General features: G+C 33.3%; 1 protein-coding gene across 3 annotated transcripts; it reads right to left on the bottom strand.

The window, feature by feature from the left end:
* Nucleotides 1–109: 109 nt before the first annotated feature.
* On the bottom strand, nucleotides 110–20,590 carry LOC123705955 (alpha-tocopherol transfer protein). 3 transcript variants are annotated; one of them, XM_045655075.1, is made up of 8 exons: nucleotides 20,350–20,590; nucleotides 2,858–3,037; nucleotides 2,297–2,391; nucleotides 1,940–2,093; nucleotides 1,392–1,493; nucleotides 969–1,162; nucleotides 442–703; nucleotides 110–151 (listed from the first exon to the last, which is right to left on the bottom strand). In XM_045655075.1, exons 1-8 carry the CDS (start codon nucleotides 20,405–20,407, stop codon nucleotides 120–122), a joined length of 1,077 nt encoding a protein of 358 aa, XP_045511031.1. In that variant the 5' UTR covers nucleotides 20,408–20,590; the 3' UTR covers nucleotides 110–119. The 3 variants fall into 3 exon arrangements, with proteins under 3 accessions (XP_045511031.1, XP_045511032.1, XP_045511033.1); XM_045655076.1 differs by lacking the exon at nucleotides 20,350–20,590 and adding an exon at nucleotides 5,046–5,171; XM_045655077.1 differs by lacking the exon at nucleotides 1,392–1,493 and having other exon boundaries at nucleotides 20,350–20,587.
* Between the last annotated feature and the right edge of the window lie 463 nt (nucleotides 20,591–21,053).

The following is a 21,053-nucleotide window of genomic DNA, read 5'->3' as shown; positions in this document are numbered from 1 at the left end:
TATGAGCGAACACAGCAACACTTTTAGCACCGATATATAAAACCTTAAATAACATCAGATCATATTTGAACGCCGTCATCTCTTCTTTTGTACAGGCGTGCGATTTTTGCTACTTGCTGTTAATTCTTCTTGTAGCCGTACGAGTTGATAGCTGAAAAAAAAAATATTTTAGTACCCGTAGGTATAGGTACAACAATTATCACAACATTAAATCGTTTTAAACGTTGAAAATTTTCCATTTGTAGTGTTTGAATACATTTTTTACGCCCCATTAAGTAACTATGTTAATAGGTAAACAGTAAAATTACTAGTATGAAAGAAAAAAATATTATCACATCATAAATCATGCTGATATAATATACAATTGAATAATGACTTTCATATTTTGCATAAAAAACTGAATAATAATATAATTACTATATAACTTAAATGTATATTTACCATGGAATTCCTTATCACAGTGCATCAATAATTCAAGCCACTGTGAGCCGCTCACGTCTGGTATAGAAAGGCTTCCTCCATACTTGTCTGGCAGGTTCTTAGGACTAATGTATTTGTACAGAAGCTCTCTATCACTTCCCATGAATACTATCCTTGATCGTAGCTTCTCTTTGAGAAGTGGCTTGAACAGTTGGAACACCATGTTGAAGATATATGGCTGATTTATTATGTACAGACCCTTGATACGGAGAGGTATACATTCCTGAAAAACGAAAAGATCATTTATAATTATTATATATGCTATAATCGACTAGGTATGATATTTTATATGACAAGTATGCTCGCTTCTTCAGTATTACAAGAAGATAAAATAATCTTTTGTAGTTTGTATCAGGGCATTTACAATACATTAAGGCATTAACTAAAGAAAAGTACCCAATTTTGACAACTTAACCCATAAGACAACATCTGGCAACTATAACAAGAAAAACATTAAACCAATCCACTATTATTGAAAAGCATCGAACCTGCAGCCAATCAACGATCCTCTTAGCGAACTGCGGTGTGAACTGCCACGCTTGCTGAAGACAAAGGCCGTCCATATCGAATATGACGACAGCGCCGCATATCTGAGTTTCCGGCTCCAACATAGCAGCTTCCAAGAAAAGCACGCAGCCTTTGAATACCTCATCTAAGTTACATTGGTTGTGATTCCATTTTTCTGGGAACAAAATATGTTATTTATCATTTATCACTTCATAATAAAAACAAAGTCGTTTACCGCTGTCTTTTCCTGTATTACCTACACATATACTTGTATCTTTAAATTACTCATCGGATTTTAATCTTTCAGTATAATTATGATTTGTTAAGTTTGAGAACGCGGGTGGAATCACCGGAATGCTAGTTGAATATGAAACGCAAATCAGCAATAAAAACCAATTACCTACCTAATAATTTTATAATCTGCATGACAGCGATAGATATGATAAATTCCCACATTCCTTTCAAAATGAGACTTAATAATTTCCTGATTGCTGTATGATTAGAATCTGAAAATTCATCCTTGTACACAGATTGCACTCATAAGATAATATAAATAACTCTTCATTTGAGTAATGATAGTAAATAAGGGGAAGAAATTAAATTTACGTGTGACAGGAAAAAACACAGACGAATATGCTTTGATTGTAATTCAGCTGTTCGTCATAATATTATTTCGTGCGTCATCACAAATCATGCAATATTGTAAAATTTATACCCACGACTTTCAATTAGGTACTGTATTATTACTTAATACTATATGTTCTGTATAATATGCATAATAGATAATAACAGCCAAATTGCCTATAAGTAGGATTTTTCTCATATCGGTCGCATAATTGGATTCATGTTTCCGTTTCACATTTTGAACAAATTATACATTTTATACGCTTGTAACAATAGGAATATTTTTTGAAACAGGAAACGATTAATTTAAAATATAAAAAATACTGACTGCCTAATTCCAAGACGAGTACGCGTCGTCCGAGCTGGTCTCTCGTAGGGAGAACCTTGAGTACATTCTGGTTGAAGACGTTCTGTTCCTTACTTGGCGTCAGACCTTCGTAATGTTTGTGATGCTTCACTTTGAAGTTATAGTAGCGTTTGATCTGAAAATTTTGAGTTTCACATTTAATTAGCATTTAACACACAAAACCATGTATTCAATATTTTCATATGTAACAGTAAACCCACCGGCTGTATTTTTCTAATGATTTTAATTTTTAGAATATTAGAAACCTGTTTCTGATGTCATCGGAGCAGATGTATTAGCTACTAAAAACACCTAATGTTTGTACTTATTAAGACTTACCAAGTCGTAAGCGCTTTCAGGATAAAATTTGCAGGGTCTGAGAAATCTGATGAGCCATGCATCTCTGTCGCAGGGTACGTAAAGTTCCTTATCCTCTGGAATATAACGAATAGTCATATTATTAGAATTAGTCATAATTTTTAAGACATATTAACGTAAAAAGTTCAATTTGATCTTTTTTAGTTTACAGTTTATTTAGGAGCTACCCCATTATTTTAGTAGATATTGGGAATAACTGTCCCAGCCTTAAAGCTCAACGTTCCGTCATAATTAATATAATCTATATATTCAAAAAAATATTAATAGGAAATAACATTTTAAATAAAAAGTTAATCGCGAGAGAAGGCAAATTTCACTACCAAGTTGAGTATAATTTAAAATTCAGATATTTTATTCGAAAGTTATGAATCATAAGGTGACGTTTTGATAATTTTACAGATTTGATAACTGTATGTTTTATGAGACCACATTTATTTACATATCAAGGATAGATAGATCTTAGTAAAAATTTTTTTCATATAGGTACAGTTCAATGTGTAAAAATAAACCACTGATTTTTACCTTCCAACAGTCTCCGTAATTCTTCAACAGCGGGCTTGATAATTTCAGGGGTTTCACGTAATTCGTTCCTCGCAATTTCTCGAACCGATTCTTTAGGTTCGTCCAACTCGAACTGGAGGAGAAAATCACCCAATTGTACGCCTGGCAGTTGTGAAACATCCGACAACATGTGCTGCGATACTGGAACAATTAAAATCGTTCGTGGAAAATTTTTATTGTAGCATGTATGTACATAAACATACTTTTACGAGAAAGGACTATAGCTAAATGCTAATTTAACTACTTTTGTTTATTTAAATTTATCGGCAAGCAAATAATGTAGCATAGTAGCTATTTTAAATTGGTTTGCATACAGACTGGCTTATTTAGTTTTTTATTAGATCTCAATGTGTCCTTCCAAATTTTTCTATTACTAGTTCTTTGACGAAGCCGTGAAAGCGACGAGTAAAGACTGATTAGTTTGTTGAGCATATTAATGCGTATTCAATTATAAGTAATTGTTAACTCATTCAGAAAAAAGTCTGTAAAATAAATAAAAAGAAATTGGAGTTCTGGCACTTTTCATATAAATAAACATTAATGGATTTTATACAGTTACAAACCTACGCTTTTAAAACACCGTAAGTACTTCAATGAAATCGATATTATATTAAAAAAAAATTTATAGATACTCTCTTAGAAATGCTAATTTATACAATCGTTGTGTTAAACACTGAGAACATTTTAAACGGGCACCTTTAAAGGTAAAATAACTGCTTCACTAAGGAGTGGAAATTTTATTTTACGCATCATCATGACATGGCAACGAAATTACTGTCCCAAGAATGAAACCACAAGCGTGATTAATCTTGTTATCCTTTGACCATCCTTTGACGAGTTTCCTTTGTAAAAAGTTGGATGGCTATGACTATATGCAATTTAACTTACGGAAAACCAAAGTTATTGTGTTTGTGTTTTTCTTTTTTTATATTTCTGTATTATTCAGTCTAAGTTCTTAAAAAACGCTGATTGAGGTTTTGTTTCTGAGGCTTTTGGTATTTCATCATTGAGGATTGTTTTTCTTAATTTTTATAAGAAAATAATCGTCATATGTAATTCATAACGTATCCTAATAATCCTATGAATAACATACAAAATATATAGCTTTTGAGCTAGCATTATTTCTAATTGAAACACTTGAATCAAGTTTTTATGTTATTGTATGGGTTTATTTCTGATATGTTAAGTTTTCCATACCTAAGTGAATTAACACGTTTGTGATAATTGAAGTAATTTATTCATATTATCATGATAAAATAAATATTTGTTGGTTTTCAAAGAGCTCAAAAGTTAAACATTATCAAGTGTATTATATCTTCTGTAGCTAAATTGATGTTTTTATTAATAGCAGATGAAACAGGTACTATATTATACATTGCGAATTGCGATGTTAGCAATTTCTAACAATGCAATTCATCAGTTTCGTCCACATATACCTAAATAAAGACAAGATATAATATTTTAATCAATTTCATGTATGTACCGATTACATTCGATTATTTTTTAGTAGCTTTCCACCCGCAGCTTCGCTCGCGCAGTCAAAGAAAAACCCGCATACCTAGTTCCCGTTCCCGTGGGATTTCCGGGATAATACCTATCCTATTTCCCGGGGTAAAAAGTAGCCTATGTCCTTTCTCGGGTATCAAAATATCACTATACCAAATTTCATGCAAATAGGTTCTAGTTAAGGCGTGATTGAGTAAGAGACAGAGTTACTTTCGCATTTATAATATTAGTATGGATTATTGGCATTCATAAATAGAATCATTGTAATGGTAGATTCCTACTAGGGCATGTGTGTTTATTTTTAGTTTAATTAAAATCAAGGTCACCTTTAATTTTTGCTTATCCTTGATACTTTTAACTATGTACTTCGAGTAACAGTCCAATTCGTGATCATGGATAATAACTTTTATTGGGTTATTAAAATCGATACGTATATTATAAAAATTGCATTGACGTCAGTTCTTTTCTTTATAAATTGATGATATTACAATTAGGTTTAACATTTTTTTAAGAGCTTTATGTTTTTCAAAGGTGGGTAATCACAAATTAAATGGGATGATCGCGTAAATTATACTTTTATAATTGTTCCCATGCAATATATCGGAATATGTCTCTTGTAAATATTAATAAATGATTTCCTTACCTCTCCCCATATTCACCAATATAACAACAGTCAAACACTAATATTTAAGAGCACTAAACAAGTTTCAGGTGTGTAGGTTAGCAACGTGAGTAACGTACGAAGTCAGACTGCGCTTCAGTAGGCAATTGGGACGATTTATATTATTAGCGATCACATATACATGCTACACCTATTGCCGGCTACTTTCCTTATGTTGTTTACTGTTATTTATTTTTATTTTCTATTGTATTATCTTTTAAAAATATCCAGAGAAGTCTTTTACATTTTAATTTGTTAAACCTAATTGCATGTGTTTAAAATTTTGAATGGAAAATAATTATGAATATTTTTTAAATAATTTTATTTACTTATAATGACAAAATATCAACTAATAATACAGATCTTTATATTGTAAGTATTGTGGCTTAAAGTAGATGCGAAGTAGTAGTAGCTCAAAGTCCCGTAAAGTAAATGCGAAATCTCTATATAATGTCTGCTTTGCAGACATTTCAGTTCTTCTTATTAAAGGTTTTCATGTCCGGGTCCGTAGGCTCGTAAGTCTTTGTTCCTTAGCTTAATCACAAAGTTGTATGTTTTTTGGTTTGATATCTTGTATTCTGATGAGAATTTACCTTGAAATGTTTTAAGTAAGTTATTTCTCATTTACGGCTTTTTCATTAGAGCTTTTAAAGGGTTTTTTTTTTATTTTTTTTTTTTATGTTAGCTCCAACAAAAGAGCAGGCGACTCATTTTCTGGAAGTTCGTCGCCGCCCAAGAGCGTTCGCACTGTCGGAGACTTTACGAACGTTTTGCTGGCCTTTCAGGTATGTGTAGGCTTTCTTCTTGAAGGTGCCCATGTCAAAGTTTTTAGGAAACACAGAAGCAGGTAACTTGTTCCACAACAGCGTGGTTCTCGGCAAGAAGTGTCGCGAGAATCGCACTGTAGACGAACGCCACGCATCCAGGTGGTGTGGATAGTATTTAAGCTTGTGTCGTGCAGTGCGGTTGTGGAATTGCGCAGCTGGTACCAATCCAAAAAGTTCATCAGAACACTCTCCATTGTATATCCGGTAAAATATGCACAGTGATGCGACATCACGCCGCAGTGCAAGCGGATCCAGCCGATCGGTGAGCTCGGGTCGGTCGACGATTCGAGAGGCTCGACGTTGAAGGCGGTCAAATGGAAGCAGCTGATATTGGGGTGCTCCAGCCCAGAGGTGAGAGCAGTATTCCATATGTGGCCTAACTTGGGCCTTATAAAGTTGTAGGCGATGAGCTGGCTCGAAATACTGTCTCGCTCTTGCGAGCACCCCTAGTTTCTTTGAAGCTAGTTTAGCCTTGTCTTCCAGATGACCCCTGAACTGAACGTCGCTCGCAATGTCGACCCCGAGGATTCCGATGCAAGGCGTGGCCTTAAGGAGAGTGTTTTGAAATTGGGGCGCAACGTCAAAAGGCTTCTTTTTCGCGGTGAACGCGCAGACTTGTGTTTTGGAGGGGTTGAACACAACTAAGTTATTCTGCCCCCATATTGAGATTTCATCTAGCGATTTCTCAATTTTCGACACAAGTTCTTTCCTGTGCTGGTCCACTTGCTCCTGAGAGATATTTTGAAAGCCGGCATAAGCGGCATCACCCGTACTATCGTCCGCATAACAATGTATATCACGTATTCGCAACATATCATTGATGTGCAATAGGAATAGCGTAGGCGATAACACGCAACCCTGTGCAACACCAGCATTCACAGGCATGGATTTTGAGCACGATCCGTTGACAACGACCTTGATGCTTCTTGCCGTGAGAAAGCTGGCTATCCATTTGCAAAGTCTCTCAGGAAGGCCGTACGAAGGCAACTTGGAGAGGAGCCCCTTGTGCCACACCCGGTCAAATGCCTTAGCTACATCTAAACTGACTGCCATAGCTTCCCCCTTACTCTCAATTGTAGACGCCCATCGATGTGTTAGGTAAACCAAAAGATCACCAGCCGAGCGGCCTCGGCGGAATCCGTATTGATGGTCGCTTAACAGCTGATGATCTTCTAGGTACCGCAACATCTGGCAGTTAATGATAGATTCCATCACTTTTGAGAATAAGGAGGTAACAGCAATTGGCCTATAGTTTTTTGGGTCAGAACGTGAGCCTTTCTTGGGTATTGGGTGGATCAAGGCAGTCTTCCAAGCGCCCGGGACGTTGCCAGAAGTGTAAGAACACCGAAACAACTGCGTAAGAACTGGAGCCAACTCGGGAGCACAAATTTTAAGTATAATGGCAGGGATTCCGTCCGGCCCGTTCGACTTATTTACGTCAAGAGAAGAAAGGGCTTTACGCACGGCACGTTGTGTGAATTTCACGTCTGTCATCGTAAAATTGCAATGTGGGATGGTCGGGGGTGCCCTTCCTTCATCGTCCAAAGTTGAATTCGACGCAAAGAGCGTGACCAACGTATCAGCCTTCTCCCTAGCCGTATGAGCCAAAGTATCGTTATCCCTGCATAATGGTGGAAAAGACGATTTACAAAAGTTCCCCTGGATGGCTTTGGCGAGTGACCAAAAAGCACGTGTACCTGAAGGGTAGCGTGCTAGCCTCTTGCCGATCTTCGTAATGTACTCTGACTTTGCCTTAAGGATCTTTTTCTTGTACTGTCTAGAGGCAGCATTAAACTTTTTTTTTAAAGTAACGAGCTCTGGGATTCTTTTCTGCTGTCGCTTTTACCCAGGCCTGAAAACAGCCCTGTTTCAGACGAGATGCCGCTTTACAGGACTGTCCGAACCAGGGTTGAGACTTGCCACCTATAGGTGCCACTGAGTAGGGAATATAAAGTTCCATACCATTTATGCTTGTAAATTATTAAATACATAATAACAAACTGTTACCTAACATACATGCATGATGCACTATAAAAATACATATTATATTAATCCTTGTGCTAAATTTTAAAAGGATAAAAATTAACATTTCTATCTAACTTCCTCAAAAGGAGACAGATCCTTCGAGTTTACGTGGACGTGGGAGTGATCGATAATTTAGGAATTAGGTATGGCGTCATTCATTGACTTGATTATAGATTGTTTAAAAATAATAATTTTTCTAGTATTTTTGAAGTGAAATCTTTAGCGGCGTTGGGTATAAAATCTTAAACTCGCGTCAGGACACGTGGCCTGATCGAAAAAGCGTAAGACGGACTTTTTTTTTTAGCCCTTATATTCCATGCGTAAGACGTATACCATTCCAAAATATCAAACATGCTGAACTTTAATAATCAAGTTATATGCCGGCACTTCCGGAGTGCAACCCGTCTTTTTTTTATTAACCGATTACTGATTCCATATCGAATTGTCGTTTTACAACTAAGGCCTCGATATTCAATTGTTTTTTTATGTATGGGTTCGCGAAGGCCTAACTATCAAGGCTTTTTTATAAGAATTTATAACAGCGCCATCTAGTGTCAAGTAGATAAACGTCAGTTAAACATTTGCGCGTTACTTGAAACATTGTGGTAGTCGAGGGCGTAAACAAAGAAACAGTAGTTTGAATGTAGTTTTGATGTACAGAACAAAATAACGTAAATCTATTCAATACAAGATGGCGCTGTAACTATTAGAATTATATTACTGTTCTTATAAAAAGGTAAAGTAAAAACGGTAAAATGTAATTTAAATGAAAATTATGCGTGCTAAAGTACTTCTTATATTATTATTCTTAAATTAATTGAATTATTATTGATGAATTATAATGGATGGCGCTGTTACTAGTTTTTGTTAGAACATAGAGGAAGGCATTTTATTTAAATCTAAACGATATTTACTATTGCACATTGTGTTCTTCGGCTGTATTAATTACAGTGCATTTTAAATCTCCACAATTGATGACAATTACTAATACTTATTTTAGGTAACTTATTGTGTAGGTTAAAATATCGGTGCAAATCTAAAAGGTACGCACGGCGCGGGAGGCACGGCGCTGTTGCCCTCGCGTGCACCTGACCTAGCAGGCTTGAGGGCAATGCTCTGACTCACTGTCCTTATTTATGTTACGACTTACGAGCTGTGGTTTAACCAATTCCAAAACGTAAATGTTATGGTGTGAAATAGTATTCTATATTTATAATGAACCGTTGAAACCGAGTGCTCTTGTTTTTTATATTGATAACCTAGTATGGTATAAATTTATAATCGTGAATAAAGTTTTTAGCCGTCGACCGTCGTCTTTACAAGTATAATGTTTGTGTTGTGTTGTTTCGGGGTGTGTGAAGATGAAAGCTTAGTGAAAATTGAAGTATGGGTTACTAATTAATTTTTTAACCTCGTTATTGTGTATTTGTGTACCTATATTTGAAGAGATAGGTAGTTACTTAAATTTTTCTAGGATTTTCCTAATCCGATTCGTTAAAACAGATGTTTGGCAGAAATAGTGTACAGTGTGTGTTACTGATTAATTTATTAGATTGATTAAAAATAGCGTATTATATAGTATATTATTAATAAGAATAGTAATTAATAATAATTATAGACCTCCGTAATTGGTATCGAGCCAATCCAGAGGTTAGTGGTCTTATACACGTGCTCAGAATTATATTATTATCTAAAACTTTCCTCTAGGTACTATATAATACATGTCACGCCTAAAGCACGGTACCGATTTTGATAAAATTTGAACTGAGGTAGAGCCTCTACATTGGGAAGAAGCACTTCCCCACACAACGGCTACTTTTGTCGGGAACACAAGTACTCCAAACTTTATTAGAGTAAAATAGATTTGTGGTAGAAATAATATTATGAATATGTCATGAGATGACTTCAAGTGTATAAGGCTTAAAGCACGTAACAGTTTCCGACTTTGTCGATGAAAAATAAATAGGTATTACATTTAGTGGGATAACGTTGTTAACATTTGTCAGTAAAAAAAATATTGGGAACATTCTATATTTCGTAAAAGTTCCTTTAATATTCGCAATCAGAGAAAGTTATATGATTTTCGTTTATAATTTTTTATGATATTACTTGAACATGATTTATAAATGTTAAATGAAAAACCTCTTTTTATTATTTTTTTTATAAATCACCACACTAAAAATTTTCTCGTCTCTCTCATTTGTCTGCGATCGATAAAAAACTGGTCAATCGTCATGGCCGCTTTTGTAATATTTGTAGCAAAAAATTGTCATTGTTACGAAAACTGTGACTGCGAACATGCAGATCACACAATTTTGAAATGTTCTTTACTGCTTATTGCTTATGTATATTGTATAGGGTTTTTCATTAAGCACGGGTAGATATTTTCGGCCTGAAATCTGAATCTATCAAAAATATATTTTATTGTTAAGACAATTATGCCATTTTACTATGCCTCATTTAATGAAAGACCATCCATACTAATATTATAAATGCGAAAGTAACTCTGTCTGTCTGTCTGTTACTCAATCACGCCTTAACTACTGAACCAATTTGCATGGAATTTGGTATAGAGATATTTTGATACCCGAGAAAGGACATAGGCTACTTTTTAACCCGGGAAATAGGATAGGTTTTATCCCGGAAATCCCACGGGAACGGGAACTATGCGGGTTTTTCTTTGACTGCACGGGCGAAGCTGCGGGTGGAAAGCTGGTATAGTATATGTTTAGCTTAGTTAATGATGTTAAAATTTAATTGATGTAGGTCAAGATTATTATGTAAATCCCAAATAAGGATTTCCATCGCAAATTTTTGTAAACGTGCCATATTATATCATAATAATGTCATTATTAACGTCGGCATTTAGCTAAGTATCATTTAGTTATGAATATAAAACGTTGCCTTCTAAAAATGTAACAGATGCAGCAAATTATTAAGCGCCTTAATGTGACGTCATAGTTTTAAATTAAAATAACCTAAAATTTTATCTAGTTATTGGTATACATAAATTGTATCGTCCAATGACATGATACTAGGTATTCTTAGTTGGATCCTTGGTTGGAGCACATAGTAGGTAGTATTATTAATACTATTATATAAATATCTTTATTTAGATCTGGAATAAAATCTTAGTATGTTGTTATTTTTTAATAACTTGTGGCTAAATTACATGAAGTTATGTGCATGTTACCCAACAGTGATAAAAATCAACGACCTTTTGATCCTACTATTATTATAAATACAAGTGTTTGCGTAGTTTTTTATTACTAGATCATTCCAGAACAAATATGGATGAACATTTTCAAGTACACAAAGTCACGAGTAAGTTGGAAAGTTAGCAAATGAGAAAGGCCTCGTCACCTCAGCTGTTAGTTTCCAAGTCTGTAGTAGTATGTAAATCGCGATTCATGTCATGGTCATTATTCTAAATCAGGTTACATTTTAAAATTTATAACGTGAAGAGTCAGAAAGGAGTTCAGTAAGTATATTCAGTATGTATACCTAAAAAAATTCAAAATGATTTAATCTGCATAGGCAAAGTGGGAGCCATCGCCCTAGTAGAAAAGAGCAGACGATTTTCTAATGAAAATAAAGCAGATTAAACAGATTTTCTAAATTATGGATAAGAAATCACTATTATAACATTTATCGTTATGATTTTGTTTTCATCAGCGGCTTTATTCCCAAAGGTTAAATATAAATTTACTACAAATAGAGGCTAGAGCGACCTATTTTCATAATCAATCGATGTCGTGTCAAATGTTAAGATTATGACCCGTACCTTAAAATCTAATCGATATCGATAATAATTGCATAATATGGTCTTTATCTCTAATTTGAACGGAAACTTTATAATTATTATCTCTGAAGAAGGGTGAAATAATCGTGACAAAAAATCGGAACGTGACACGCGTGATTTTTCTTCAAAGTGTTATCTTTACTTATCACTTATAGCTTTATGTTTGTCTGTTATATGATAACAATGTTACTTTTTAGACTCCTGTTGTGCCATCGATCGTGATGCAAAAATTGTATCTATACGGTACATTGTATGCGAAAAATACGTAGAAAACGTACCTATAAGCACACAGTCAATTCAAGAGCTTATTTACCAGTTTCGTTTGTACACATTTTATAGATTTACAATTTTATTTCATGAACCTTCTTATCCTGATTCAGCCCATGTTGTTCTATCCATAGTCTATCAATTGCATATAATGATTGTAAAGTAGGTCCAGATCATGCGCATTTCCTCAGAAGGTAAGTTGGTGATCCAATACTCATATGATTTTTTATACAAATAAGGCGAACAGAAGAATCTTTTTCTGTCAGCCAAATTTACGGTTGTCTAACTGTATATCGGACACAACAAAAAGTTCTCGGCTCTCTGTTGTCACAAAAATACCAACAAATTTCCTTATGCGTTGGGGTGATTGAATGTTTTATCTTTTTTGCCTTCGTTTCTGAATAATTGTTTAAGCTTTACGAATTAGGTAATTACAGTGACGTCTTAGGATTTTTCCGAGTACATATATCTGTGTGTAGGTACATAATTAATCTTAAAGACTTATAAAATAAACAATCTGAACTGTAATTTAATTAGTCATAAGCTTGTGGATGTTTTTGAAATTAAAAAAATACGGTGGCTAATTGTTTCTGATCGTTATTTTAATGCAATTTTGTTACTCATTTAACATAATCTGACGTGAGTATTAATAATTACTCAAACTTAATTAAGGTTTAAGTACCTATCTACATTTATAAATTTTAATTTGAAGAAATTTTAATTGCTATTTCATAACAAAACATGTTATAAACCTTATATTATTACTTATCTCAGTAAAAATATTCAGTACCTATGAAAATTAGGAATTAATTTTAATTAGAAGTTACATGATTATCTACTTGAGAAAATTAAAATTAATTGATCCAGAATTAAGTAGGAAAATACCAATTCATGTGTTTTGTTATTAGATATTTTAATTCTAAATTTATAATTTTGTGGCATCGGTTTATTCTACTAGAAATAAATGATTATTATTAATATGTATGGAATATCACAACAGTTTGTTTTTATTATACAATTGTGTTTGGGCATGAGCATGACTAATTCTGATAACGCAGATTCGGACTTGCATAATTTTGTACAGCATAGTCAGTAAAAAATGTTTATAATTATCTTGAGGTTATCTATTTTAATACATTGTTTATTTTGAAGCATTAATAACAGATTTTATTTCTAAATAAACTTTCAGTACATTTTATAACCACTCAATTCTTCTCTGCGGTCTTAATTCTGTCCAAGTAGTGTTTATCTTCCCGCCCTCAAAAACGAATTGAAAAATTTCGTTGATTTACCATGAAAAAAATAGTTAATAGCGAACACCTATCTTGCTCTATTATTATGTAGAGTCAATACTCTTGAATAATAAACTAACCTGCGTGGTATTGGTTGAGTTTCAAGTGTATTTTCTTTCAGTAATTACAAACACTAGCGTATTTAAGTTATTAATAACATTTTTTTTGTTAGCGCGAGTTTTTTGTTATATCATAATTATTATAGTATGTTATTTGAACCACACAGAACGGTATTTCAATACGCCCACAACGACCTAGTTGTATGAACTTTGTATTCAGAACCGTTCACAGATTGTGCATGTTCCCATTTTCGATTTTATCAAATAATAATTTTTATATAACTACTATAATAGTGATAACATAATATTTTATTTTTTATAATCCACTAATAATAAATGCTATGAAGTGTGAAGGAGTTTAATGTAGGCTGAAAAACTTACGAATCGTAAAAAAACGAAACATAAAAATTTACGAATTTAATAAAAATTAAATATAATTATTTAAATATAAAAATATAAGTTTTTATTTCTTTGAGAAATTGCGTATAATTCATGAAAATTTACGAATGATCCAATAATGGTAATACTCTTTGGTATAATAGCTAAGTGCAACTTTAGGCGCGTTGAGAGTAAAATTTCAAGGTCACGTCATGGCAATACCGTCACGTCATGAGTACGTCACGAGTAAGGCGACGATTATGGTATCTTTGAATCTTGCCAAAAAAGTTTATGTAGACTGACTTATTACTTTTCTTTTTTCATTTTCAAACTCTATTTACTATTGAGGTATGAGGTATTTGTTGTTCAACAGTATTCTGCACTTGACATTGGATTTGTATGATATTCTATGGCCATATCGCTGTCACATTTGCACGGTAGAAATGTTTCAATACTCTTCCTCAATTTATATCGCATTTGTGTCAGTCACACTCACACAGTGAGATATTTCTTCATTTTTGTTACAATTTCACATCATTTCTCATTTCCGATGACAACCAACCGATGACACCACCACAAGTATAAAAAATACGTTAAATCCGTTACTTTAATTAATAAATAAATGTTCTAACTTTTTCAGAGCGTTAGTTACTGGAAACAACATTAAGAACGACAGTAATTAATGTATTATGTCTTAGTGTATATATAAAAATAGTTATATATACATACTTAATTGATAATAATTGTAATGCCTTCTAGGAACATAAATATGTTAGAATAATTACTTATATGTAATGGACACTACTGTATTATTTAATGAAATTAAAAGATAAACAGTACAAATCAAAAGTATAAATAATAAATTTCTTATTGATTTTAATTAAGTATTTTATTAAAAATAGTACGATCTATTGTGTGTAAATGTTCAAACGGAAACAGCGACAAATCACAATTCATGAAACAATAATTGTAACATCACTCCATGGTGGAAAATTTTACATTTACTCAATCAATTTATTGTTTGAAAAATGCTGAAATATGAATTTTTTAATCATAGATATCTAAATAACAATATTTAGATTTCTATGGTTTTAGCGCATTCATATACGAAGAATTTATAACTAAAGAACTTTGTATATTGAATCATTCATATTGAAGGTTGTCTTTGTGTGGTTCCGGTTGTGTTATTTTATCGTATCACGCAATATTGTAAGAAGGATCTTTCAACCCTAGAATCATTAAAGTGTTAAAAAAAAAACCTATTGGTGAATTCACTTCACAAATGAATTCTAATAAGAACTATTCATATTATATAATATTTTATACATAAACACTGTTTCATGAAATATAATTTTGAAATAGTGTTTAATTTATATTTGTCTCTGACCTATTTAAAAATAATATGACAAATAAACAAAGAGCAATTCAACTAATGATAATGAATCGTGTCCCAATTTCAGTGATCTTTTGATGCTGACATTTCACCTCATTATGTTTATATATTGTGATCCTAGATAATTAATTTACCTCTTACGGACATAATTTAAAGGAAAATATTTCCGAAAATAAGTAAGTAATAACATAATTATTTTGGAGGAATTCTATAAATAAAATAAGGAAAAACCAATACCGGTACCTTCTAACATAAAAAAAAAACTTCTTATAATATTATGTAGAGTAGTTTCATCTTTGTAAATCTATTTTTATAAATAACTACGTTATATGAATTCGTTTCATATAATTTTCACTAGATACTGCATGGTACTTTTATATTAATTTTCAAACCAACCTAGACAGTTTTTAAGTACCACGGCCAGTGTGTGATGTTCACACAAATATGATCTCAAATGTTTAGGCAATGCTACATGACTGTATCTGCACTACTATATTAAAAACGCTATTCAATACACAATTAATTATGAAACATACCGATTTGCGCAGTTGGAAAAATATAGACAATTCAAATGATTGGCCCTAGGTGGTAAAACCTGTTATAATTTCCTCGAATTGCAAGACGATACGGAGACTGCAAGATATCTTTGTGAATGTATCGTCTATATACATTCATAGAAATAGATTTGCAAGCAAAGTTTCCAATAATAAGTGAACTAGAAGGTACATAACTTCTTTTGAAGTTCTTTACATATTTTTAAATAAAAGTGATCGCTTATTATGTGTATGGAAGTTGACCTTGAGACGCTACAAATCAGATTAAAATTATACAAATATTTTTTGCAAGTTATACCAACCCATAATCAAATACTTAGTATAATGAATTTGTACCTCCATGTTTTCCGGTCTCAATAGTTTAACAAACCCCGTCTTTTTCTACTTCTACAAGATTTGGCTTTTGATAAATGTGTGATTAAACTTAGTCCTTGTTAAAGTTTAATATTTTCGTGTTTATATTTTAGCCAGCGATGTTGATATTTTAAACGATATAAATATGTATTATTATAGATGTATTATTTCGCTTTGATATACCTAATGGATTATGTTAATAACATATCGTTTTACCACACAATATCTGTCGGTTTAAACTTTAACCCTTGCATTTATAATGAATCTATATGAATAAGCAATTGTTAAGACTTAAGTATGACTTCATGCAACGGAATTATCGTCAATATTTTTTATTGGTAAAATCGTAAAGCTGTATTTCAAATATTAGAAAAACACAAAGTACCTATACAAACATTATTTACTTTTTATGTAAGAAATTATAAGAAACATATACGTATTATGATGTGTTACTGATCTCTTACAAATGTTTTAATGACTTCATTTTAAATTTTCAACACACAATGAGAATAATTGTTCGCTGTAAACAAAGAAGTTACATTTATGAGACCTTGCGATCATTAGAAGCAATTACATATAGGTATGCAAATGCATGCTCTTTTAAAAATATATATATTCTTGACCTGGGATAACATTTTTACGAAAGCCTTATCGTACATACAATGTCATATTAGGTATATGATCATAGATATGTACCTGTACCACCAAAAATAAAAATAAACTTTATGATATTATAATGACGAATTATTACGAATGCTTCCACTGTAATGTAGGTTTATGATCTGTTGCTTATTACTAGATTCTTCTCGTAGAACAAAACATTTATCTCTCTCTGTTCGGAAAATATTGACGTAGGTAACAAGCATAATAATATAATGAACACATGGAAAACATTACGATGCTAATTAGCGATCAGTTTTTATTGCTTTCCAATATAGATTTAATTATTCTTATAGAAAAAATGTGATTTTTTTCCTGTAATTCCTTTTTTGAATAGAAATACACGTATTTGCAAATTATTGTTTACTGCTAAGCCGCTCGATTACACATTTAAAAAATAAATTAAATATTTTTTGTGTTAATTGAATGCGTGAGTACTCAACGTCATTATCTTCTAACGTTTAAGTGTTGATTATGTTATTAAGAAGCATAATTGGTTCAATGGATAATGAAAAATATATAATATTAAATAATCTGATTGCAACGAAGTTTACTTACATGCTAATGGAAGAAACTTAGTCTAAATATATCTACCTATGTTGTTATATGGCAACATATAGCAACATAGGTAGCTATATGTTGCCATATTCGATGTTGCTTCGAAGTTTCGGTTTTATAACTGATAATTAAAGAAATACGAGTTTGTGCTGTGAGGATAAAGGCTTAGGTTGGTTATGAGAATAAAACTTGAAAGGACTGGAGACTGAAGCTTTTATAGTCAAACCATCGCGACTGTCGATTGACGCAGGCGGAAAATTAGCAACCTTTAAACCGTATCATCACATCAGCCTATACCCGTCCACTGCTGAACGTAGGCCTCTCCCAGATCTCGCCACTTTTCCCTTTCTTCTGCATATCGCATCCACCCAATGCCGGCCACCTTCTTTAAGTCGTCGGTCCAACGCGCCGCAGGGCGTCCTACACTACGCTTGCCTGTACGTGGCCTCCATTCGAGTACATGCCGACTCCATCGACCGTCTGTTCTTCTACACACATGGCCAGCCCACCGCCACTTCAACGTGCTTATTTTGCGAGCTATGTCGGTTACTTTGGTTCTTTGTCGAATAACCTCGTTGCGAATTTTATCAGACAAAGAAACTCCTAGCATAGCTCGCTCCATAGCCCGCTGCGCAACGTTGAACTTATGGATGAGTCCGCATGTAAGGGTCCACGTTTCGGCTCCGTACGTCATTACAGGTAGGATGCACTGATTAAATGCGCGCGTTTTTAAGCTCTGTGGGATTGCCGACTTAAATATGTAACTAAGCTTGCCAAATGCTGCCCAACCCAAACGAATTCTTCTGCTAGCTTCCACGTCGAAGTTGTGTTTGCCTAGTTGAATGTTTTGGCCAAGATAGATGTAGTTTTGCACAACTTCTAGCACGGATCCACTCACGCTCACGGGTCTCGGTACTACGTGTGCGTTGAACATGACCTTAGTCTTGTCCAAGTTCATCTTGAGACCAACCCGCTGAGAAGAACTGTTCAGATTGTTTAACATTTCATCGAGCTCTTGCACGGATTCTGCTATGATAACTATATCATCTGCAAAGCGCAGATGCGAGATGTATCGGCCGTTAATGTTGATTCCCCGTTCTTTCCAATCGAGTGTCTTGAAGATGTCCTCCAGCGCACTTGAAAAAAGCTTTGGCGATATGACATCGCCTTGTCTTACTCCACGTTGCAGTTGAATTGATCTTGTACTCTGTCCTTGTACTTGAACGGTCATCGAAGCGGTTTCATAAATACATCTCAGCACCTCGATATAGCGGTAATCAATTTGGGCTCGCTGCAAAGAGTCCAATACAGCCCAAGTTTCAATGGTATCAAAGGCTTTTTCGTAGTCAACATATGCCAGACAAAGAGGTCGGTTATATTCTTCTGTTTTTTGAATGATTTGTCTCAGTGTGTGTATGTGATCTACGGTACTGAAGCCTTGTCGGAATCCTGCTTGTTCAGGTGGCTGAAATTCGTCAAGCTTACGAGCGACACGATTTGTGATTGCCCTTGAAAACAGCTTGTATACATGGCTTAAGAGGGATATAGGACGGTAGTTTTTCAACGCTGTTCTATCACCTTTTTTGAAAAACAATACCGTTACACTCCTACTCCATGTTTCTGGGATTGAGCCGCTGTGGAGGACAGAGTTAAAGAGCTTAGCGAGTTCCTTTATTAGCGGAGATCCTCCAGCTTTAATGAGCTCAGCTGTAACTCCATCTTCCCCAGGAGCCTTATTATTCCTAAGCTGCTCCAGTGCTATCTTGATCTCGTCCACGTCAATATCCGGCAGTTCGTCTGTATAGTGGCGAGTTAGCTTGGCTCTTGGATCAACCGCAGTAGGCATTTCAGACCTTTGTGTTTTCTGTCCATATAAATCGCTATAGTATCTTTCGATTTCTATAAGTATTTCTGGTTTCGAAGAGACTATGTTACCTTCAGATGTTATGAGTTTTAAACCGTATCACGCACCATAAATTAAAAGTATTGTGTGTTCTCTACAATTATTAATACATTTAAGATGTCGACTGGTTTCTAAACATAACACCGATTGCTAAAGAAGAGTTTTGTAATCTTGAAGCGTATATATTCCTATGTTATATAATATTATAGTCCACCGTCTATATAATTTTAATATATTCATTTAAAATGCAATTGCTTAATATGGTCATCAAGAGTGGGTGATTATGAAATATGTAATATTTTTTAATGTTAATTAGGTACCAATATTGACGTTTTATGTTAGAGAGTATGGCTATATTGTTAATTGTATATTATATTGGATTAATTTATGCAGACATGTACAAAATATTGTTGACGTAACAAATAACAATACATAGTTCGGAAGTAACATTGTTGACTTTTATTTTTATTATTACGAAAACTTTTTGTATGCGTCTTTAAAGTCGGCTGGTATGTTCATCTCCGTACCAAATACCGCATGTATAATTGTATAATCTAAGATTTTTTTTTTAAATATTAAAATTAGTCTAGGTATTAAAATAGTGCTTTCTTTCTTGCTGAGAATAATCCTACCCCTTTGCTTGCTCTGACATAAAATAAAATCCAAATTTCTACCAAGATTTATTAGAAAGCAATAAACAAACACAAACACAAACACAAACACAACAAATTAATTTATGTATTGTACAAAATTAATTATAATGTCTAGGTAGGTAGTTAACCCTTGATTTTTTTTAATGTCATTGTTAGTCATCCAGTAAAATATATTATGTTGTTGTTGTTTGCTTCCTGCATATTCATTAGGTATGTTGTAGCTATTATTTTGTAAAATATATCATATTTTAAATGATGTTTATCATTAGATGCAACCACAGATCATTGAAACTAAAGGATGCAACATATTAAAATTTTAAAATGCATTCGGTTATTCCTCATATAGGTATGTATAAGCATTATTTTATAGATTCTGCGTCAATCGACATTCTGAAAACTGGTTTGTTTTGAAGTTTTATTGAACACAAAACTGCAAACTCATCTATCGATTTTTTTTACAAATTTATTTTACACAAAAATAAAATAAATTTGTAAAAAATCTATAGATGAGTTACAGCTTCTAAGTCAAAACACGATTCAAAATAAATAAGCAAAGCTTACCTTCAGGCGTGACATCGTGCAACACAACTTTAGTGAGACCTTCCGTTTCAGCGGGCATTTTGGACTTTACCAAGAGATAGAGATTATTTAAAATAACAAATAGCACAAGAAGGAATTTATTATTTTCCGACCAATTTAAGTTCACTCTATTTAATGTTTTGTTTACGTCCAACAACGATCGGTGCGTGTGTCCTCGTGGATATCTGCAATATGACTGGAGACCACGCGCACACTCCCCCGTTACTTCTAAACTGACGTCGGCTCTCATGCTATGGATTACAATATAAAGCTCTTGCAATGTTTATCTCGTGATGTAACTGAGATAATACATGCAATGATTAGTAGATGGTCATTTTCAAGTTTATTTAAATTAATTTTTCATTATTATTCCTATATGAAACATCGTTTTCTGTGAAAGGAAAGTTTTTTACTGAGAACAGGTGTCAAGAGGGTTCTTTTTATAATTTTTTTTTATTTGTTAACTTCACTCACGATAAGTTCCTAGGTACGTACTTACAAAACATTCTAACTTATTAGTCAATTTCATTAAAATTATCCCAATAAAAAACTATCAACAACGATTCAACTAAGTATCTTATGTTAAACTGAAAATAACAGACAAACATATTTTTCTTACATTTATTTCGATTACCTGTTTAATTTTTCCAAGTGAAGACAATGAGTGGCAGGCAGTACGTCGCTTC

This window comes from Colias croceus, chromosome 3 (genome assembly GCF_905220415.1).
Source record: "Colias croceus chromosome 3, ilColCroc2.1".
Lineage (NCBI taxonomy): Eukaryota > Metazoa > Arthropoda > Insecta > Lepidoptera > Pieridae > Colias > Colias croceus.
This window is presented reverse-complemented; position numbering and strand designations above follow the sequence as displayed.

Coding starts and splice junctions, on each gene's coding strand:
- LOC123705955 (XM_045655075.1), bottom strand. CDS start 20,407: ATGCCCGCTGAAACGGAAGGTCTCACTAAAGTTGTGTTGCACGATGTC. Junction 2,094..2,296: donor CTGAAAGCGCTTACGACTTG/GTAAGTCTTAAT, acceptor CAAAATTTTCAG/ATCAAACGCTACTATAACTT. Junction 1,494..1,939: donor ACTCGTCTTGGAATTAGGCA/GTCAGTATTTTT, acceptor ATGAATTTTCAG/ATTCTAATCATACAGCAATC.